Below are 23896 nucleotides of genomic sequence, written 5' to 3' on the forward strand. Positions count from 1 at the left end.
ACTACTTGAGCCATAGCACCACTTCTGGCTTTTTCTATGTATGTGGTACTGAGGAATCAAACCCTGGGTCTTTATGCATGCTAGGTAAGCACTCTACCACTAGGCCAACCTCCTGGCCCCTAGCTTTATTTTTTAAAGTTCATCTGGCATTAAAAGTAAGTTCTGTAGGATCTCCAGTCTGGAGAAGAAGAGCACTTGCTTGTAATAGCTTCATGATAAATATTTATAAAATAAATCTAAGCACAGTGGTTCAAGCCTCTAATCCTAGCTACTTTGGAAGTAGAGATTGGAGGATAGAGATGGAAAGCCAGCCCAAGCCAAAAGAAGTTTGTAAGGCTTTCATTTCCACTGACAGCTGGGCACAGAGGTACACACGATTGCCATTCCCAAAGACACAGGGAAGCACTAAGTAGAAGGATCAAAGCCTGGGCTGGTCAGAACATAAAGTAAAGCCCTACCTTGAAATTTACCAATGTAAGCAAGGTCAGACGATGGATGGCTCAAGTGGTAGAACACTTCCAAACAAATCCCCAGTATTACCAAAATAAAATGAATAGAACACATGTGTTCTGGCCATTTCTCTGCCTCTGGTAAACAGCCTACTTACCTCACACACTTGCTTCTCTTGGCACAGGTCCTCCCCTCGGAGGAGCACAGACAATGAGCAAGAACACTGAACAGCGGCCTCAGCCAGGTATTTGACCCCAATAGATGATATTTCTTTTGCTTCTTACGTAGCTGTGTATTCTACATAATCAACTGATGGAGGATTTAGACAACATCTCACTGGTCCTCCATAACTGAGGGTTCTAACCCAAGGTGTTGACTCATCACACACGGAACGAAAATATTCAGAAAAATGTGATGTATGTACTGAATGTGGCCAGGCCTTTTCTTGTCATTCCAGGAATAATGCGATGATAATTTGTTTTCATATTACGTACATTGTCTTAGGTTTTATAAATAATCTAGAGGTGATCCAAAGTCTACAAGGGGATATGTGGAGGGCTGGGTGCCCACGGTTTAAAGCCAGCTGAGGAATTAAAAGATGCATGAGATTTCATTGCAATCAGTGATTTGGATGCAGTAGCATGTACCTGACATCCCAGAGACAAAGGAAAGCACAGCTAGGAGGATCATGCGAGCCTAGAGAACAATCAAGACCCTATCTCAGAAACTATGAACCTAAGAAGTAGCTGGTGGAGTGGCTCAAGTGGTAGAGCACCTACCAACAACAAACAAAGGAAGGAAGGAAGGAAGGAAGGAAGGAAGGAAGGAAGGAAGGAAGGAAGGAAGGAAGGAAGGAAAACACACATGAAAAAAATGATGCTTTTACTTTTCTATAATTTTTTTATGGGTCATGGGTCTTGAACTTGGCCTGGACGCTGTCCCTGAGCTCTTCAGCTCAAGGCTACTGCCCTACCCTTGAGCCAAGCCCCACTTCCGATTTTCTAGAGGTTAATTGGAGATAGGAGTCTCAGGTCCTTTTGTGTCTGGGTTGGCTTTGAACCTTGATCCTCAGATCTCAGCCTCCTGAGTAGCTAGGATGACACCACGCCCGGCTACTTTTCTATAAATTTTGACCCTAACCAATAATCTTTGAGATCTACAAAATGAAAGAAGGAAAGCAGTAATGTTTACTGAAATTACCCTTTCCTATGATATTCAAATCAGACTATAAAGTCTTAAGGTATTGTTATTTGGGATGCTGTTATTATATTTTAAAAAAGTAACAGTGGAACAACTTTCTCTTTTGATTTCATTAGATCCATATCAGATCCTCGGTCCAACAAGCAGTCGTCTTGCCAATCCTGGTGAGTTTACCTTGGCCTGCAAACTCTTCTGTTCCATGTTCCCTAGCTTTGTGAGGTTACCAAGACTTCCATCTCATATCTCATCCCCTGACAGAGGAGTAATGAGTTCTTTTTCTGACATATAGTCAATACCTGTCTCATAGTGTGCAAACTAGAGGTTGGGACTTGTTATTAGTTGAGAATGCCTGGAAGCTGAGGATGCTTCTAGAAATGAAATATATTAACTAGAGGATGACTATTTGATTCTGTTAGACAAGCTACCCATCCTGATTCCTTCAGCATATGCTGAATACCTGAACTGAGATGCCAACCTGTACTCCACAAATGTGTGATGTTATTATGGCTCTATGTTTGTAGAGAGATTGGCAAGAAGGAGTTATCTGAAGGTAAAAGACCAAAAGGGGGTTGTAAGAAAGGACAAGAAAATCACTGGCTCTGACTTCCCCAGGCTGAGTTGTTGCTCTCTCCTCTGCCTGCAGGAAGTGGGCAGATCCAGCTGTGGCAGTTTCTCCTCGAGCTACTCTCCGACAGTGCCAATGCCAGCTGCATCACCTGGGAGGGGACCAACGGGGAGTTCAAAATGACGGACCCAGATGAAGTGGCCAGACGCTGGGGGGAGCGGAAGAGCAAGCCCAACATGAATTATGACAAGCTAAGCAGGGCCCTCCGATATTACTATGATAAAAACATTATGACCAAAGTCCATGGTAAAAGGTATGCCTACAAGTTTGACTTCCACGGCATTGCTCAGGCTCTGCAACCACATCCGACTGAATCATCCATGTACAAGTACCCTTCCGATATCTCCTACATGCCTTCCTACCACACCCACCAGCAGAAGGTGAACTTTGTCCCTCCCCACCCGTCCTCCATGCCAGTCACTTCTTCCAGCTTCTTTGGAGCAGCATCACAATACTGGACCTCCCCCACGGGGGGGATCTATCCTACCCCCAACGTCCCCCGCCACCCTAACACCCATGTGCCTTCACACTTAGGCAGCTACTACTAGAAGCTTAACCGTGGTGGCCTTCTCCTCTTACCTGGAAACTCTGGACCCTAAAGGACTTAAGTGGCCTTCTGGTGAAAACAAAACTGGATGTTCTTTCTTGTTGGATAAAACTTTTATTCTTTTTAAAAAATTCTTTTTTAAATATCAGTATCTCTTGCTTCCTCTACCTAAAGAAAGAGATGGATCATTCCATTGGCCAGTAGATGAGTTTGGATTCTTAACTTCCTATCACTTTTTAATGAATGGAATATTTTAGATTACTGGAATGATTGTGTCATGGTTCTAAAAAAAAAAAAGAAGAAGCTGTAAATTTTCTATTTTTTTATGACCAAAGCAGTTTCTTATCAACACACGGGTTTCATCATTCTAGGATTCAATACAATAATGAATTATGGACTTAACCAGTCATGTTCTGGTTTAAAACCAAGTGAGAATAGAAGCAGGAAGCTTATAATCTTACTTTTAGGAGGACCGAGTTCAGTGGATGGTAACTGGAACACTGACTATAAAGCCAGTGAAGGTTTCACCCAACTGGAATTGAAAAGAGAAGACGTGTGTGTGTGTGTGTGTGTGTGTGTGTGTGTGTGTGTGTGTGTGTGTGTATTTATGAACACATGGACATCAGAAAATCCCTGTTAGTGGTCCATATGCACTTAGCTGACCGTTCTTTCTGCAAATAGCCAACCTTTGAACTAAGAAATTCTAATGCAAACACAGACATTCCTGAAAGACAGTTGAGTTAAATAACTATTTTTTTTTTAATGACAATGGGTCCCAGAACTTTGAAAAGTCATAGGGATTTCTAAACTCAAACAGATTCGCAAGCGCTGTGCGTTTGTTAGACCATCAGACCAGTCAACCAATCAGAAGGCATCTTACTGTATAAATTATGCAGAGTTATTTTCCTATATCTCACAGTATTAAGAAAATAAATAATTAAAAATTAAAAAGAATAAATAAACGAGTTGACCTCGGTCACAAATGCAATGTTACTATCGAATCAATCATTGTTATTTTTTTAAGTGTAATTTGTACATCTTTTTTTTGTCAATCTGTACATTTGGGCTCTTTGTACGTTTTTATAGCTGGTTTTTTTAAATGCATAATGTGACTATTGCTGAAAAGAAAACAAAGTGTCTAAGTCAGTGACTTACTAAGAAATGAAGCACTGGTGATATTTAACAGGCATGCATAGGCAAGAGAATTCCATTTAAATCTTGAATGCTTTGGAAAAGTTTGTAAATAACAGCACTGCAGTCATCACAACTCTGGAAAGGACAACCAAATTTTCCCTTGTGGAGGCAAGGGATTTTCCTGCTCTATATATGCAATATATTTTTTAGACTTTAAAATATATATAATTTTGCAGGTAATCGCTGACTTTTAACTATATTAAGTGTTAAGCTGACAACTGTCAATGAAAACTATGTTGTAAAATAATTTGACTAAATAAATTGTGCCTTTTTCTCTTGGAACAGTAGACATTGTTTTCTTACATAGGCGATGCTAAGGAAAAGAGTTTTTCCAGGGAAAGTTTTCTGTTTTCTTCTTGGGCTCTGAATTTTTCACAGGCCAGGCACAGTGGTTAATGATTATAATCTAAACTGTTGAGGAAGAACCAATGAACGGATCACAGTTCCAAGAGATCCTGTGTAGCGACATCCCCCCATCTCAATTCCAAGCATCGTGACATTCTTGTGATTTCAGCTATGTAGGTAGGTTATAGGTTGGAGAATCTGAGTCTAAAGCTAGCCCAGATTGACAAATATGACTCTCCTTAAAAAGTAATGGAAGCAAGCTGGGTGCTGGTGGCTCATTCCTATACTCCTAGGCTGAGATCTGAGGATCACTGGGCAGAAAAGTCCCCTGAGACTCATCTCCAGTTAACCACTCAAAAAAGTGGAAATGGAGCCATGGTTTAAGGGGTAAAGTGCTAGCCTCTAGCCCAAAGAAGCTCAGGAATAGCACCCAGGTCCTGAGTTCAAGCCCCATAGCTGGAAAAAAATAATGAAAGAAATAAAAGGGATTATATGTGATTGAAATCATAAAATGCAAGCATGAGGCCCTCAGTTCAAATCTTAGTACCCATCCAAAAACAATTTTTCAAATGTGTGTAATACATCAGAAGGTACAAAACCAATGTAGTGTTGCTTTTTGTCAGTGGAATTTATAGACTTTTTTCTATGTAAGTCTTTCTTCAGTCTAAGAGAGTTTTTACCAGTTATCAGCCAAGGTTACATGTCCAAGGAGCAAAGCAACGTGAACAGATCCGTCCAGGACCTATTCATTAGATTTCACTGTGTTGTGTACACAACATACTTTAAAAAAAAACAACTGGTCAATTTGATGACCCAATGGAGAATAGGAACCCCTCTTTGGTCTCATGCCAGGATTTTATTGCCTGTCCAGAGTTTTGAGAATTTTATTTTCTTCTAAAGGAAGAAACTTGCTTCAAGTTGCTTCTTAAGGCAGCTGCTGGTGGCTCACTCCTAAAATTCTAGCAACTCAGAAGATTCAGAGATCTGAGGATTGTAGCTCGAAGCCAACCTGGGCAAGAAAACCAAAAGTAGAGCTGTGGCTCAAAATGATATAATGCTAGCTTTGAGGGAAATAAAAAAAAAAGTTTAAGGACAACATCCAGGCTCTGACTTCAAGCCCCACAACTAACAAAAAAAAGCTTCAGTAGCTTGTTTTCTTTTCCTATATTTTACAAAGAAAATGAATGGGACTTTGAAAGTCCTTCGTGTTTCGAGGCCAGTGTCAGCATTGGTTAGCAGAGTTCCTTCTAGATCACATCCACCTAAGTGAAATGAAATGTGCTACAAATCTTGATCTCCATTTTTTTTCAAACTTGCACCATGCCATTTGAAAATATTCTCAATAAGTACACATTAATTTATACATGTCCCACATATAATTATTGCATTATTGTTGAGGGACATATAGCATATTTAATCAATTGAGGATTGAAACTATTACCCAAAAAGCTTTACATCCATTCTGAAGATAAATGTGTAGTCATTTTGTCCCCTTTGACCTTAATCACTACACAATACAGCAGGGCAACTACTTTCAAAACATTTACAATGTAATTTGAGGTTGCAAATTAACTAGGGATGATTTAAAATCTGTGGAAGGATACATGTGGGTTCTATGTAAATAAAGTGCCATTTTACAGGTTCAAAACCAGCTAGGGCAGAAAAGTTCAAGAGATTCTTATTTCCAGTTAATAAAGAAGATGCTGGAATGGAGGTGTGATTGAAGAAGTACAACACCAACTGTGAGAAAAAAAAAAAAGCCAAGAGAGATCTCAAGGCTCTGAGTTTAAGCCCCTCCCTGCCAAATTCCAAAATATGGTTGAATCTCATATAAAGAGTGTTATATTTTCATACCTGTTATGTTGAAGCCTTCCTAATATTCACAATCATTAGAAATTTAATAACACTTAAAATGGTCATTATTTTACTTAATAGTGTCCTCATTCAATTGAGCAATAAGTAGATTGTTTAGTCTATAGGTAACCAGTGAAATGTGGGTCCTTAGATAAGTAATCCCAGGTTAGAGCAAATGAGACCTGGAAAATCTAGAATGCTGAGGAAAAAAGAGTGTCTTTTTCACCCCAAGCCAAGGCACTGATTGGTGGTGAAACAAAACAAGAGTAGAGCCAGGCATTAGTGGCTCCTGTCTCTAATTCTAGCTACTCAGGAGATTGAGTTCTAAGAATTATGGTTCAAAACCAACAAGGCAGGAAAGTTCATGAGATTCTTACATCCAATTAACCAGTAAAAATGTCAGAAATGAAGTCTAAGGGAGAGTACCCAACCTCTTAAGTTCAAACCACAGTACTGGAACAAAAGGAAGAAGAATACCATGACCCCTTTGTATCAACAGGTTTGACTGCTGCAGATTCAACCACCGATGAGGCAAAAATAGTTTAGAAATTGCTTGTCTTAAACACATACAGACAATCTGTTTGATCATTCCCTAAATAATGCAAACAATTAAGCAAACATTTAAGCAGTGCTTACCTTGTGTTAGCTCTGATAAATAATCCAGAAATGATTCAAGTGCTATGGGCGGGAGCTCATTCATTCTTTGCAAAAACTATTCCTTTCAAATAAGGGACTTGAGCATTCTTGATATTCTTGACTTGTCTTGGAAGGCTTCCACTCAGATTCCAGGAGAGGCCTTCATGAGAAACCTGTGCAGTGGATTTCACATAGTAAGTTCTTTAATGTGCATTTTGTCAAAGCTTGCAGTTGCAAATACAGTGCATGGAGCACTATCCCTTGGGAGAACATGCTTGGAGGAGACAGCTCCTGTACATAACTTCTCCATGGTCCAGCCAGGCTTTCTACCTTACAAGACCCTCTTTTCTGAGGTTCCTTCTCCCTTAACAGTACAGCTAGACCCTTCAGGAGACACCTAGAGCAGTGAATGGAGGCAAAGGGAGGGGAGATAATACTGATTCTGATGAATACCCGGAGTCTTTACACTTATCCATGAAGAAACTTATGGGGAAAGAAGCATACAGAAGATATTTCATCATGTAGAAAGCTACTGAAATACATATTGTATTCCTACAGGCAGAGAGTCCCCACTAAAGGATTATGAAAGGTCAGTTGATTTCAAGACTACAAATCCCAGGCTTCCTCAGGGGACAGACACTTCTGAAAGGAAGTGGGTTAGCCAGGCAAACCTCTAGTGTTTCAGCCAATTGAGAAAGGATAGGGGAGGAAAGCTTTTAATAGGAATGTCAGCTCCTATGCCTGGGGTCTGTCTCTCTCTCTCACTTCTACTTGGCCTCCTGTCTAATTGTTTCAGTCTGTCTGAGCTGGTAAATTCCTAAGCACATAGTCAATTTACACTTAGCTTAAAAGCTCTAGAGGGAAACAGAAAAAGTTTCCAGTGAAACTATTCATTTACCTACAATTGCTGGATTAGCCTTCTGGATGTTAACTGAGTTAACTCATGTGTTTTCTTTGTAGGAGGGGAATTACTTCCCCCCCCCTTTGGTAGGGGGCAGTGGATAAATGAGCATGAGTATAATGCCAGAAACTCTGGTTTCAAATTCTGACCTTTGCACCTACTAGACAAGTCGTCTGCATCTATTAAGTGGGAAACTGAGGATTCTTTTGAGGTATTAGATGACAATATGGAAAAACCAATGCTGCACAGGAAGTGTATAAATATATACCAAATCACTGGTATCTGCCAGTATTTACCAGGCTTTCTCCCAAGAATAAGTCATTGGTAACTGGTGAGCACTCTGTCTGAGGAGTTCAGTATAGTGTAGAACTTGTTCTGTGGTCTGAGAGACATTTTCAAAATGAGTGAAAAGTGGGAGTAAATTGGATTTTTCAGGGAGCATTTCGCATTTTCCCCATCCAAGGCACTTACTGTGAGCCACTTGGGTGTTTGCTCTTTGTTGGCTCCATATCCATACAGGAGGCTGCAAACAAAATGAGACTGTCCTAAAGGAATGCTAAAAATGTACCTGGTCAGAAATATTGGATGGAATGGTCAAATATGCCAAGAAATAGAAATTGCGAGGTAGATTCTGTCTAGTCAGCTTGGATCCAGTGATTGTTTTGTTTTGTTTTATTTTTAACAGACTTAAAATCACCTGGATACCTTCATAAAAGAGAAGACTGTATTTGCCTTATTGTTATTATGGTGACAGTGGCTCACAGTCTATGCTTTCTAAATATATAGTGAGTGAATCCATAGAGAATCGGTGCTGACTTAAAAAGACCTGATTGTGGACCAAGACACGAGAAAGGGTATCAATGTTTGTGATGTAATGCACTTCTATCTGGTGAATATAATGTAACCCTTCTATTAATTACAATAAAAATTTATGGAAAAAAAGACCTGATTGTGAGTTTTGGCATGTCCCCTCACTGAATTATGACTTCCAATGGCTGGTCTTGGTTTCCTCATCTGTAACATAAGAATCATGGAAATACCTGGCAAATTTATCCCAAGGAGAAAAGAAGATTATAGAAGAGAGGATGACCTATATGTTGGCTAGAACTACAGAAATGCAAGATGTTGGCTGGGTGCCAGTGGCTGAGGATTAGTTTGAAACCAGCTTACACATCAAAAACATTTTAGTGTTCTGGGTTTTTGTTTTGTTTTGTTTGTTTGTGTGTTGACAGTCCTGGAGCTTAAACTCAGTGCCGAGTTGCTATCCTATACTTTTTTGTTCAAGGCTAGTGCCCTACCACTTGAGCCACAGACCCACTAGCAAATTTATAGTAGTTAATTGGAGGTGAGTCCCACAGACTTTTCTGCCCAGGCTGGCTTTGAATCATGATATCCTCATAGCTCGACTTCCTGAGTAGCTAGTATTATAGGTGTGAGCCACTGGCTCCTAGCCTGTCCTGTCCTGGTTTTTATCATTCTGAAGTCTATACAGGGCTCAAATTCTTCTTGATCTAAGTTAGAGTTAAACTATATTGTGCTGGAAGTGGTGCTGTGGCTCAAGTGGTAGAGTGCTAGCCTTGAGCTGAAGAGCTCAGTGATGGGCCCAGGCCTGGAGTTCAAATCCCACGACCAAAGGGGAAAAAAAAAACAAATATATTGTGCTAGTCTCTTGCACTACTCATTTATGATAGCTCATATTAACTATACAAAGTTTCATTGTGCTAGTTCCACACATGCACAAATTTTATTTTGATGATAGGCATGCACCCTCTATTACTCTTATTGTCCCTCACTCCGTCCCCCTACATTGTACAATTTTTAAATAAGGTTTTGTTGTATTTTCTTATATGTATACAATGGAATCTTTTAATAAGAACATTTGTAACAACTTGAGATAGTAACAGACTTCCTAGATTGAACAAAGTACAACGAACACATTTTCTTGAACCATTTGAGAGTGAGTGGCCAATCTGATATTCTATCCACCTCAAATATGACAGTGTATAGTTAGATCAAACAAAAACGCCTTCCTGGGCTGGAAGTTTGGTATCACATTACATAGAAAAAGCCAAAAGTGGTGCTGTGGCTCAAGTGGTAGAATTCTAGCCTTGAGAAAACCCACGGACAGTGCTCAGGCTCTGGGTTCAAGCCCCAGGACTGACAAAAAAAATCCTACTGTATAATCTCCAGCAATGGAGACAATCAGAAACCTGATGAGGACAGACTATTTTCCAGCAATCCTCAGTTACCATCCAGCCTTTTGCTAAGTGGTTGAATGCAGCAAATCCTTCCTTTGCTTCCAGGGCTGAGAAATTCTGGGACACAATAGATTAGTAATTTTGTGGCATGTTCATCCATTTAGATTTACCAGGATTAGACTTAAATGAGGCTTCCCTGAGAGGAATAGCACAGAAGTGATCCCACGTGTTCTGAAGGCAGCACAGATCTGAATTTACCTCATTCTTGATGAAATCACTCTGAGGGTTTGCTTAAGGCAGTATCTGCTCTGAAAAGATACTTTTCTCTTTGCAGTGAGCAACTATTTTGCATAGTAGTTCCATGCAACTATGGAGCTATCATTCATCATTAAGTTCTAGTGCATTTTCTACCTCTATACTGAAATCCCTGACTTTACTCAGATACATTCTTTGGTTGGATTGGAAATCAGGACTCACCATAGTTCCTTCTCTTCCATATTTGTAATTCACACATCTGGCAATGAGAAACATGTCTTTCCTTAAGCATTCTGTATGCACTTCCTTATAAGCTCTTCTGCACATAACCAGTCTCTCCTCTCTGCTTTCCCCAGCTCCCATATACAACACATTCTTCTCCTTCCTGGGCCCCAATGGTTATTCTGGTATCCCCAGGGATTAGGGACCCTCCCTGCTTTATACATCTCTTAATAAATGTCACAGGCAACCTGCTCAAGCCTAACCTGCAAGTCACGGCCCCTTGGCTTGGCAGGACAAAGTCCTCAATCTATGACAGCCCTAACTCCCATGACAGTTGGCACCACATCATGCTCTTTTCACCCTGTGGGCCCTGGAAACTCATACTAGGACACTTTCAGCTCAGATACACATTGCATTCTGTCCCTGTCCTGCCTCACCTCTGGCTACAAGAATAAATACTTTAGGAGAAGAGGAGAAAAGGGAGGAATGGGAAGAGAAAAAAAGAAGTCAAGAACTACAGCATTCAAAGCTTGCCTGCTTTTGTACACACACACACACACACACACACACACACACACACACACCATGTGTGCACATATTTTCTGAAATTTGGGGTCTGGGGAACAGAAGAAAGCATAAAAGTGGATGGGGGAGGAGAGGGCGACTAGAGAAGCTAATGAGCTTGCAATTAGCTGGGAATGAGGGCAGGTGAAGAAAATAAAATTTTAAATCCTGTGCTAGATGGTTTAGGAGAGTGATAGGAAGAAGGAAGGAAAACAGGGACTGGCTAGCAATTATAGACAAGCAGTGTTTAGGTTCTGACATTAATGTTTTGGATAGAGGCTGATGTAAAGAGTGTGTCTCTAAAGCTACCCTTGCTGGCTAAACAGTTGCAATAGCAGAGCAATATGAGAGCCAGGATCTATTTGTGTTTGACGGCCTAGGTCCTCCATTAGACAAGCAGGGAACAAAGGGCAGAAACCCTGGCTGGCTGGGTGCCTGGCTCACAGAAGGATCCATTGTGTGTACCTGTTGTTTGTCAAACTACACCTGCAGGACAGAAAGTGTCCACAGCCCAGCCAGGCTGCGAGGAAGGGTGAAGTGTCTGCTCACACTGATTGCTAACTCCAGAGAGACACAGAGAAAATCAGAACCAGGGGAAGAGGCAGGCAAAGCAGCAAGCCAAGCCACTGTTAAAATCTACTAGCAACTTCTTCTGATTCCATGTTTGGGGTGAATGTCTTTCCCCAGAAGATGCAGTATTTCTTTTTCAGTTGATCATTATGTTAGCCAGAGCCCTTGGCTTCCAGAAGTGTTTGATCAAGCATCACGTAGATCTTAGCAATGCTTCCCAGACCCCTCCGCTTTTCTTGACAGTTTCACCTCTCTTTGCTCCTTCTCTGTCATTTTTCTGCAACGTAAACTTATCTAGAAATTTTCTGCATAGTGTAAAGATTTGTCATTTAGGGAAATAAAATCACTATAGGACATTTGATCATGAAGCTGATTTGCATCAGCTGTCCCTCTGGAAATACGTGTGTGTGTGTGTGTGTGTGTGTGTGTGTGTGTGTGTGCCAGTCCTGGGGCTTGAACAAAGGGGCTGAACACCGCTCCTGAGCATTTTGTTTGTTTGCTTGCTCACGGCTGGCACTCTACTTTTTGATCTGTACCTCCACTTCTGGTTTTTCTGGTGCTTAATTGGAAATGAATGTGTTTTTTCTGCCTTTGTCTTTCCTGGCTTTGAACCACAGTCCTCAGATCTCAGCCTCCTAACTAGCTCAGATTATAGGTATCACCGTCAGTACCCAGCCTTCTTTGAATTTAAAATTGTGGAGGATATAAACTGTCCACAGGAAAGAAACATAGATTTGCAACTGACTTCTAAATAGTCGAATTCGTTGAGTTATACCTTAAGCTTGATGCTACTTACCCTATTCCTCTCATATTATGTCTTTAAACAAACCAATGATTCTGTCTGTCCAAATTCTAAGACTCCAAACATCAACAGATCCAATTATTTAAATGGATTCTGATGGAGCAATTGAATCCATTTGCCATTTGAGCCCAGTGCCAGCCTTCAAAGTTAGGTAGGGTTTATATAGTGAAGGGGAGTAGAGGAAAGCAGGGCTCTTAATCCTCACAGTGAGTTTTGCATGACCAAAGACTCAGTGATCCCCCAAATTGTCCTATGCACTCCCACACCCTTCCCTCTGCTCCAAGACCCTTACCTCTAATTCCAAGAGAACTCTCCATGTTCAACTTTGTTGTTTCCAAAAAGTACTAAGGTGCTACAAAAACTCACATTTGCAGTAAATGCACATTGAGGTTAAATCCTTATTCTGATGATTGGCAGTTAACTGCATACAGCATGTGTGTGACCAGGAAACAATGGAGAGACTCCTAGAGTAAAAGCAAGCACCTAATAACTCATAGGCCGCCCAGGCTCTGGAGGGAGATTGTCCCACCACTTACGTTTGGATTCTCAGAAGGATGGATGGATGGATGGATGGATGAATTCTTATGAGAAACATGTAACAGATACATGAGAGAATTGTCACTGGATCCCCACAACTTATGTGTAATCATCTCAATGCAAATAAATAAATAAATACAACTACTTTTTTCCTGAGGCACCTCATCTCTACAAGGTATAAACCATCCCTTGCTTTGATCTGCAACCATCCTAGTTCCAGAGGAAAATGGAAAGATTGACCTAACCATGGAATTTCCTGATTTCGGTGGATTTACGACTAAAGATCCAGCAGATGACCCATCATAACTGCTGTCAGCAAAGCAAATTCAATTATCTCAAATTCCAACATACCACCCTTCTTTCTTCTCCCTCACCCCTTTCTTATCATAATCTTTCCTGGGCCATCGACCCCCCACTGGGTCATCTACATCCAAATGTGATCTTTCTGCAAGCTCAGAGCTAAGAAGTAAGGTTGAGGACACCACACTAGAGGGAGAAAGCTACATTCTTGTTTAAGAGCCACCATGACATAAATTCAGCCCTTGCCTGGCTTAACCCTCACAAACAATATATCAACCCTGTCCCTGCTTCCCAGTCATTTTCAAGGACAAAGAAAACAGCCTTAGGATACTAGAAGAATTTTTTTTCTAGCATTATAGTAGCCTTAGCTAACAGATAAAGCAAGAAAAGCTTCTGAATTCCTTTTATTTGCTGAAGTTTTACCTGCCATTGGGCAAATCTTTCATTATCCTGCCTTTTACCAGCCAGCCTGGCCTCATGGGGCTAAAGAATGGCTCTCTATTATTAGGCATCACGGAGAGTTCTCAGAATTGTAAGGGATGGGTACTCAGTCAGCCTTCCAGAGTCCTGAGAAGGTATTCTAAAACATCCTTGATAATGAGAGAGACCTTCTAGTTGGACACTGGTGGCTCACACCTGTAATCCTAGGTACTCAAGAAAGCTGAGATCTGAGGATCACAGTTTAAAGCTAGACCAGGCAGTCCTTGAGACTCATCTCCAATTACCCACCAGAAAACTAGAAGTAAAAATGCGAATGAAAGTGGTAGAGAGCTAGCCTTGAGGAAAACAAAAGTTCAGGGACAGCGTGCGGGCCCTGAGTTCAAACCCCACCACTGACAAAAAAAAAAAAAAAAAAGGATAAGACTTCCTACACAGTTGGCCTTCTGGAGTGGCTGAGGTAAGAAAGTTCTTGGTCCAAAAGGACCCAGGGAAGATTCTCCTACTCTCTTTTGGATGAGATCTCTTCCTTTTCACTCTCCCTTTTTTCACTGTTTTACCACCACCTGCCTCAACTTCTTATTTACCAGGTAAGCTGTTCCAGAGACAAGGTCTAGTCTGCCTAGTTAAGGACCGTCACCCTTAGTAGACAAATTTCTGTCACTTCACTCTGAGTACCCAAGGGTTTACTGGGTATCTGTAGATTAGCTACCCTTAGATCAGGGCCCACTGCCTGGAACCAGAAAAGTCACATGGCCCAGAGCACTCTAGTGTTCCTGAATGGGGCACAGCAGGCATAGGGATAGCCAGCCCTACTGCCAAAGTCAGGACAGCATGTACAGAATGAACCTGTGTAGCCTCTCTTGTGAGCTTCTCAGCTGGGTTTCATTTAGAATCCTTAAATCATGTTATAGAATGTCTACAGAGGTCATATTACAAAACTGTATTATAACAGCACTGGGCCTAGTCTACTATGTGGCATGGAGAGGGAGGGGGGGGTTAGAAACAACCTGGAGGTGCCATGTGCTGGTGATTTTCATTTAACCCCTGAGGTGGACACCATGTAACTCATAGATAGCAGTTTGGAAGCTCTGGAAGTCCATTACTAGCTGAACTTGACTTCTGGCTTGTGAATGCAACTTCTGGGACCCTTAGTAGCAGCTGCTTGTTGAAACTCCATTTTCAGCAAAGTGACTACATCTCTTGAATCCCTGATGCATGGAAGACCCAGCCCAGAGCTGAAGCCCACCCCCCCACACACCCCCAAAGCTTTTAGAGCCTTTTCAAAGCATCTCCCCACACATTCCCTGCAACACACCTCAAGATCTGTTTTGAGGTCACTTAGCATCTGTCACCCAGTAATGCCCTATGATGTGGGGGTGTCTATTTTTCTTTTCTGCTGAACCCTTTATGTAGAGCAGCGAGTTCAAGTAATCTTCCCATTTGGGGAACAAGAGGATTAATACTGGAATTCACCCGCAGAGACTTTTTGTTTGTTTTGATGAGGAAGGGGGGATCCCAGGATTTTACTGATGCCAGCCAAGCCTCCACTACTGGGTTGGCTACACAGCCGTCACACTGGATCTGGAAGAAAGAGCGCCCTGGAGAGATAGGCAACGCAGGTCTCTCTTTAGGAGGGAAAGGAGGACACCCCCCCCCCCCCCGCCCTCCACTGGGTGCCACCTACCCTCCTGAGGTCCTCCTTTGCCAGGAAAGAAGAACGTGCACGGGGGTTTCTAGAAATCTACCTTTATAACGTTTGGCCCGCCAAAGAAAGGTTTGTTTAATTTTATGAGAGGTTCCTGGAAGTCCTTTCTCTCCCCCCCCCCTCCACCTGCCCCCTCCCCACTCCCACCCACACCAGCCTCCTCCATCCAGCAGCAACCCACCCCACCCTGGCGAGGAGACGCCCACCTGGCAGAGCCTGAGCTCTGCTCCTTTCTGACCACCCAGGCCTGCGTCTCCCCGACGCCCCCACCCTCCCCACCCACCCTCCGTCCAACCCACTGTGAATCCAGCCCATTTAAAACGCCCTTTGAAAAAGGTCTCTGTTCGGGTGGGTTCCTCGGGCTCTGCCTCCTCGAGAGCGGCAGATTATCTGAAAAATAGGTGTTATTGATTACAACCAGGTGGTCTTTGTGGAAAGGGGTCCACTTGAACCAAAATAAATATTTGACAGCACACCAGCACACATTACAAGCGGGGCCTGTTGAGGGCGGGCGGGGCGCGCTGGCCGGCCCCGGGCGGGCGCGGGGCGCGGCGAGGCGGGTCGGGGGATCGAGTTTCTTCCATTAGAACGGGACCCCGCGGGGGGCTGGCGGGGTGGGCTGGGGGCGCACAGAGGCCCGGCTGGCTCCCACGCCGAAGGCTCGCAGCCCCCGGGGCCCGACGGCAGGCTGGAAGCCTGCTCGAGGCTGGCGATTGTATTTTCTTTGGCTTTCGATCGCACTCTTGATTATTTATTTCTTTTCCTTGGGTTTTATTTTTATTTTCAAGTTGCCGGCCCCGCGGCTGGATGGGGTCCATTCACCCCGCTGCTGCCTTGGAGCAGGGTGGCGCGCAGACCGCCGGAGCCCGCCGGCTTGGGCTCAGCCCCACGGCCCGCCCGGACGCCGCCGCCTCCCGGGGGGTGCGGCTGGAGCAAGTGGGGGTGGAGGGCGGGCGGCGATGCGGGCGCAGGCGAGAGCGCAGGGTGGGGGGCGCAGACACAGACGGGGCGGGGTGTGGGGAGAAGTTGCGGCCGTTGGGGACGCGGAGTAGTTTTCCGAGCGCAGCCCAGGGTCCCGGGGCGCAGGAGCAGGTGGTAGAAGGGGAGGGGGCTAGCGGGGCGCAGGGACAACGCGCGCGGGCGGGGGGGGGGGGACAGGAGAGAACGCTGGATGGGGATGCCCGGGCAGTTTATGGGAGTAACCCAGAGCGCAGGGACACAGGGGCAGCTGGGGAGGGGCTAGAGACCCGGGGTGCAGGGGTATTTTGGGGAGCTCAGCTCAGGGCGCAAGGTCCCCACCTTGGAGGGGCAGGTCAGGTGGAGGCGCAGGGCTAGCTGAGAGGGGAGACCGTCCAGGGCACTGGCCAGGGGCTCGCTCAGAGGCAGCGCAAGGACTTCAGGAGCAGGAGAGGCAAGAGGACACAGTTTGGGGGGGTATCACAGACATGAGCTGGGGTGGGGAGAGAAGGGAGCAGGGTTCTCAAACAGGGTGATGCCTGAGGAAAAGGTGCTGGGGGAAGGTGGGGGGGGGTGCGTCCCTGATGGGCACGCAGGGGTGCCATTTGAGATTGGATCCCTATTCAATCCACAAATCCCCTGACATGGCAGTAAAGAGAGCGTTTCCTTGAAAAGATAATGGTCCTTCCAGGGAGATCTGAGGGTCAGTGCAGAAGCAGCTGGAACTTTTGGTATGGCTTGGTCACTTTCCCCATCGTGCATGCCTGCTTTCTGTGCTGGGAATCACACACCTCTTGGGGTGCTCTGTGGAGTTCCCAGGAAGCCTTTTTGTCTTAGTGCCGACCTCACCTCTCCAAGAGCTAGTGATGGCTAGACCTGGGCAGAGACAGGAGGGGCTCCCCATTCTCTGATAGTTTAGGAGGACACAGGGCTTTGGGGAGTCCCGACCCATAAGCCACAAAGGGTTATCCAATGCCAAAGATGGAAGGCTGAGGGCTGCAAAAGATTTACCACAGGGATGAAGACAGGCCTAAATTCTGAGAGCTTCTAGAAGGAGTTCTGGTCAGAAAGAACCCAAGGAAACAACCTTAAAAATGGAGCAAACCATTCCTCTTAAGGTGGAATTACAGGATAGCAGATCCACCAGAGGCTGAAACCAAGTTGTATGTTCTCAAAATATTCCCAATTGAGGTAGGCAGTGGCGGCTCACTCATGCCTGTAATCCTAGCTACTCAAGAGGTTGACATCCTGGTTCCAAGCCAGCTTGGGCAGAAAACGTCTGGGAGACTCTTACCTTCAGTTAACCAACAAAAAAAGCAGGAAAGGGAGGCGTGGGCTCAAATGGTAGAACGCCAACTTTGAGCAAGAGAGCTGAAAGGACAGAGACCCGGCTCAGTACAAATATAGTACATGTACATAGACTTTTTGTTGACCTGTGTCTCATTTGACACTTGAGGATGTCTTGAAACAAATTATTTCAGGTTTTTTCATTGTTTGCTTGTAAGTTGCTTTTGAGTTAGAGGTCTCACAATATCATTATATTAGTCTCTGGCACTTACATTCAAGAAATCTTCCTTTCTCAGACTCTTGAATAGCTGGAATACAGGCGGACCTTCACGCCATGTTGTTAAAATGTGGTCTGTGATGCTTTCCTCTCCCACCCTGGAGTCTGGGCATATGTTTCCCTTTCTAGAGCACCCTGATCTCTTGCTCTCTGCCCTTCTTCCCACCCTCCACCTCTCACCCCATCTGCCCCCTTCACCCCACCCCTGGCAGGCATCTCACTACCTATGCCCTGCACGTCAGGCTCCACCTTTGAGCTTTTCCCCAGGTGCGCTCTCTCTTTCTCCCTCTCCCTCTCTCCCTCCCCCCCCCTCTGTCTCCCTTTCTCTCCACCCCCGCCCCGGGGGACCCTAGATTCAGTTATTCACTTGGGGGTTAGCCCCTAGAGCTGTGATACATGAACTCCCCAGGTATTTCTTTTCCAGTGTGACCCCCAGTACTTTGCTTAGTGTTTAGATATTTGTTGAAAACAGCCTAACATTTCACCCTGCTGTGGTCTACCCTAAATTAATTTCCCTATTGTGATGCCAATAACCCTAGAATAAACATCTTCCTATCCACATGGATATGAGGTGAGCTATCAAGTGTGTGTGCTCTAAACAGTCTCTTAATGTGGAATCCCCCTTTATGGTTAACACTGCTATTCACAGAGATTTTCCTCATTCTTTTCTACATGTGGCTTGTTTCATCATCATCCTATAGATGAGAAAGCCACAGCTCAGACAAGCTCACTGACTCAACAAGAAAGCAAGTGGAAACTGGAGGATTTGAACTCAGGCCCCCAGAAGAAAAGAGGTGACCTCTTCCCATCGTTGAGGAAAACTCAGGATTTTGACCATAGATGAACTGTGGTTGTACCAGAGGGGTTGTTTGTGTCTCCTGTGGAAATTATAGGTCTCAATTATTCTAAGGGGAAGGCATGTTTGTGTATGTGTGTATGTACACGTATGTGGGCACACACCAGTACTGAGACCTGAACTCAGGGCCTTGCATTTTGACTTGGTATTTTTTCAGCTTAAAGCCAATATTCTACCTCTGGAGTTTCACTCTACTTCGTGGGGTTTTTTTGCTGGTTAATTGGAGATAAAAGTCTCAAGAACTTTTTTCTTCTCAAGGTAGCTTCAAACCACAATCTTCAAATCTTAGCCTCCTAAATAGCTAGAATTTGCAGATATGACCCCCCCTCAGCACCCAGCAAGGTTTAAATTAGCATTTAGGATTACTAATCAGTGTATACTTACATTATGTTATATATTATACTTATATAAGTAATTAATTTAATATGAGGCTATATTCCAGTCCCATTCTGACTTGCAGGTATGGATCCAGGGATTAGGACTTTAACCTCTGAAGGCCTCCATGTTCTTATGCATAAAAGAAGGGAATAATAACATTATTTCAACTTTTAGCAAACAAAAACACTCCCCTGAAAAAAAAGAAAAAGAAAAGAACCCCAACAGGTTTTTTCCTTTTTTTTGGAGACAAGATTTTGCTGTTTCCCAGGCTGGACTCAAACTTGTAATCTTCCTGCCTCAGCCTTCAGAGTAATGGATTGCAGGTGTGTACTACTATGCTGACTTGATCAACTCGTAATATAATAACTTTCTTTTGGCCATTCCCATTTATCTAGAATTATGAATTTCATAAAGTACTTTCCCAAAGTCTTTCACAGTCATTTTATTGGCCTTACAACCATGAGTGACAGGACTCAGACATGTTAAATAAACTTTATTAGCGCCACCAAAGAACTTGTTGGACTGGGGAGCCCCTCTCACCTCGGCTTAATCCTTGGAGGCATCTTTTCAACTAGGTTAAGTTCACATTTTGGATCTGGAAGTATAGAGCGCCACCTGCGGGCCAAAGAGCACACTTGCTTATGACTGACCCGTCCTCCTGCAGTTTACTTCATTCCCAGGTGCCCTAAAGACTGGAGCAGGAAGAGGTTCAATATTGAATGTATTCTCCCATCCTTTTTCCTCTCATAAAAGGCAGGAGCAGGGTTCGCCTGGATCCCTGATCACTGCTGAGTCTCTAGACTTCTGGGGAACCATCGCAGAAACCAAAGCAGAAATGGGAGGAAGGTATTTAATCAAGGCAAGGGAAAGGACCTAGAATAAGAGAATGGTGAAGCTCAGAGCTGAGGGATCAGAGATAAATGTTCAGTTTGTGCCAGTTGCATCCTACCCTGCTCATCTTTGCATATCTTCTGGAAATCCTCATTTCAACTTCATTGTCACTCGTTTATTGAGATCCGTATTATCCAGCACCTGATGCTTTTCATGCTATTGCATCAAACCTTATGACATACTATTATCTTATGGTGTGTGTGTGTGTGTGTGTGTGTGTGTGTGTGTGTGTGTGTGTGTGTGTGTTGGTACTGGAATTTGAACTTGAGGCTGGGGGGGGGCACTATCATTTGAGCCCCAGCTCTACTTCTGGCTTTCTGCTGGTTAATTGGAGGTAAGATTCTCATGACGCTGGGACAAGATAAATTATCCAAGACTCATGGCATTCAGTGAGACTGAAGGCGCATACTCTTGCAGGAGGAACATGAAGGTACAGTGCGTATGTGCCTCTGATCATATAAAATAGTATTGATCAGCTGGGGGCCAGTGGCTCATGCCTGTAATTCAGGAAGCTGAGATCTGAGGAGTGTGGTTCAAAGCTAATCTGGGTAAGAAAGACCTCGAGATTCTTAAGCTCCAATTAATCACAGAAAAATCCAGAAGTGGTACCGTGACTCAAGTGGTAGAGCACTAGCCTTGAGCAAAAAGGAGCTCTGAGCCAGTGGCCAAACTCAGAGTTCAAACCCTAGGACTGGCAAAAATAAAAATACATAATATTTATTGAAATGTAGTCCAGGAAATAGAAAAAATATCTGTGTGTACATTAAAAAAAAATCTCATGGCCTTTCCTCATGGCTTCGGATTTCAATCCTTAGATCTCAGCTTTCTAAGTAGGATTGTAGATTTGAGCCACTAGCGCCCAGCCTATAGTAACTCTTTTTTCTTTTTTGCCAGTCCTGGGGCTTGAATTCAGGACCTGGGTATTGTTCCGGAGAGTTTTGGGTTTTTTTTTTTTTTTGCTCAAGGCTAGCACTCTGCCACTTGAGCCACAGCCCCGCTTCCAGGTTTTTCTGTGTCTGTGGTACCAAGGAATCAAACCCGGGGCTTTGTGTATGCCTCCAGAGCGATCATAGGTTCAGGCTGTCTCTGACCATGACCATGCTGTGAGGAACAGAGATTGCCCCCGAGACCAGTCATCCATACCCACTGCTTTTAGATCAACTAAAATCAACTTTGTGGACCGGTGGAGTGGCTCATGTGGTAAAATGCTTACCTAGAAGGGTGCGACCCTGAATTCAAACCCCAGCACCACCAGAATAAATAAGAATAAAAACAACTTTGCTGGTGACTCCCAAAGTCAAGGAATTCATGAATCAGCAACTTTCACTTGATCCCCATGCATGGAGTCACTGCCATGACCACCTATGCAAAGTCTCTCACCTGGGCCAAACCTCTCACCTTGGCAAAGACTCCTCCTATTGGCTCCTTGCATGCCACTTACAAAGGTGGATGTGTGTGATTTTTCCCATTGGAAACAGTTTGGGGGTGTCATATCTTCTCCATTCTTCAGCGTCAGCAGCTCTCCTGCCCCTTCCTTACGAGCTGAGCTTCTCTCTAGCCTTGGTAATTTCACAAATGGTGTTTATGGTGACTTAATAGAAGACAGAAACTGCATACTCCATCCGTGCCCTCTTTCTCCCCTCCAGAATTGCGAGAGCCTTAGAAAGTCACATGAACTCTGAGCCTCGGTTTCTCTCCCTCTTTCCCTTAACTCCCTTCAAAACTAGATTCTGCCTAGATTTTCGAATCTATCTTTCATGCCAATATTAAATATGTATTCCTACAACAGTTACTTAATCATGAACTTACTTCTTGAAGGGCTTTGGTAGTTTATGACCTATGCCAGGATTCCATCTCCCATCTGTCTAACCACAAAGCTTCAAACACTTCAGATCTTGAGCTTCTCTTCCCTCTTACATGAGGCCATGGAAACTGGCCACATGCCCTTTTCCCATAACTCCATGTCCATGGAACATTTCAATGCTTCTGTGATGGCCTTGGATATGAGCTTGCCTGCTGGTTCGTCTTTCTGCTTTCACCTTTCCCTGTTTCAAACTTCACCTCCATACTACATTGACCCTTGTACTTCTGCCAAGAAAGGTTCCCAGACTTTGTTTCCCCTAGAATTTTTTATTGGTAGTACTAGCATTTTGAACTAGGTCTATATATTTGCCCCTACATCCTTGATCTGTGTGTGTGTGTGCGTGTGTGTGTGTGTGTGTGTGTGTGTGTGTGTGTGTGTGTGTATGGCAGTACTGGGGCTTGCTCACACTGTTCATTGGCTTTATGGTTCCTGGATGGTGCTCTACCATTTGAGTAACATCTCTAGTCCGCCATTTTGCTGGCAATTAGAAATGGAGTCTGATGGGCTTTTCTTCCCAGGTTGGATTTGAACCTCCATCCTCCAGAACTCAGCCTTGTGAGTAGCTAAAATTAAAGTTATGAGTCTCTGACATGCAGCTTTGTGACACTTACTTTTTCTTTTTGTGACAGTCCTGGGACTTGAACTCAGGGCCTGGCCACTGTCCCTGAGCTTCTGTGCTCTACCACTTGAGCCACAGCTCTAGTTAAGGTTTTTTTGGTGCTTAAGCAGGGATAAGAGACTCAGACTTTCCTGTCTGGGCTAGATTCAAACTAGCCCAGATCTCGGTGTAACTTAATCATATTTGATCATTCCACAATATGTACCAACACATCACGCCTCATCTCACAAATATACATGATTGTTTGTAAATATAATAAAACTTAAAAAAACAGTGAATAGCATCATAATAAACAATAAGGATGGTTAGCTTTACATAAGGAAAAGGGGAAAGACACAGAGCAGAGGAAGAGAAATGTCTTTCCTAAAGCCTATTCTGTGATTTTTTTTAATCGTATCAATTCCTTGCATAAACTAAATTGTGTGGACCTGGGTTTGATTCCCAGCACCACACAGAAGAACTTAAGTCAAAATTAAAAGAAATAATCAACCACCTAAAAATTGGAAAAAGACGGAAGGAAATGAACCTAATTCTATTAAACTGGTTTAGTATCTTGTCGAAGATATCTTCAATCTTGAATGTACTAACAATGAGTTATTACCATAGCTTTCAACCCTGGAAGAGTATATTATCAATATTTAAATATCAGCTAATTAACAATTATAATTGTTAACAGTAGGGTTAACATGATTGATTTTGTTTTGGTAGCGGCATTAGGGTTTGAACTCAGGGCCTTAAGTTTGCTAGATTGGCTAGTGCTCTGCCTCTTGAGCCATGCCTCCGGCCCTGCTGTTTTGCTGTTGGATTTGTGTATGAGTGAGTGCTGGTCCCGGAGCTTGAACTCTGTGTCCCCCAAGCATTTTTTGCTCAAGGCTAGTGCTCTACCACTTGAATCACACCTCCACGTCTGGCTTTTTGATAGTTAATTGGAGATCAGGGTTTCCCTTTCCTGCCTGGGCTGGCTTTGAACCTTGATCCTCAGATTTCTGCCTCCTGAGCCACTTCCACCAGCATTTTGCTGGTTATTTTAGAGATAGGTCTAGGCTGGCCTGGACCTGTGATCAAAGGGTAATGTGGTAGTGATCCCACACTGGTTAAAGTCCCAGGGTCATTTGTGGACTGGGCAGGAGCTCTCCATCCTCATTCTGGCATTTCTAGAGTCCAGCTCACAATAAATCCCAAATGAGGATCCTGTGAGTTGAATTGGAGTCTAAGAAACAGGCTTCCACTCAAACCCTCCCCTGCTCATAGAGTTGGCCTGTGAGGTGTTGTCATTTGTTTCAAGGACTCTACTCTGATCTTTGTCAGAGCCTCTCCTCCCCCCATCACCAGCGAAGCATAAGATATGGGTACCATCTGCTACCCGGGTACCAGGGTAATCCATTGCTCCTGCTGCCTTAGCAAGCCACCATTCATTTTCA

At 43.8% G+C, this 23896-nt stretch overlaps 1 protein-coding gene across 1 annotated transcript in view; it reads left to right on the top strand.

The window, feature by feature from the left end:
• Positions 1–4292, top strand: part of Fli1 (Fli-1 proto-oncogene, ETS transcription factor) — a 122063-nt gene extending 117771 nt beyond the window's left edge. The window contains exons 7-9 of the mRNA XM_090319703.1: positions 635–694; positions 1767–1814; positions 2294–4292. Coding sequence (XP_090175829.1) covers positions 635–694; positions 1767–1814; positions 2294–2823 — 638 coding nt within the window. The 3' untranslated portion in view covers positions 2824–4292. The remainder of the gene's footprint in view (positions 1–634; positions 695–1766; positions 1815–2293) is intronic.
• Positions 4293–23896: the final 19604 nt, after the last annotated feature.

The sequence above is a fragment of the Megascapheus bottae genome, chromosome 27 (assembly GCF_031878675.1).
Source record: "Megascapheus bottae isolate mThoBot1 chromosome 27, mThoBot2.hap1, whole genome shotgun sequence".
Classification (NCBI taxonomy): Eukaryota; Metazoa; Chordata; class Mammalia; order Rodentia; family Geomyidae; genus Megascapheus; species Megascapheus bottae.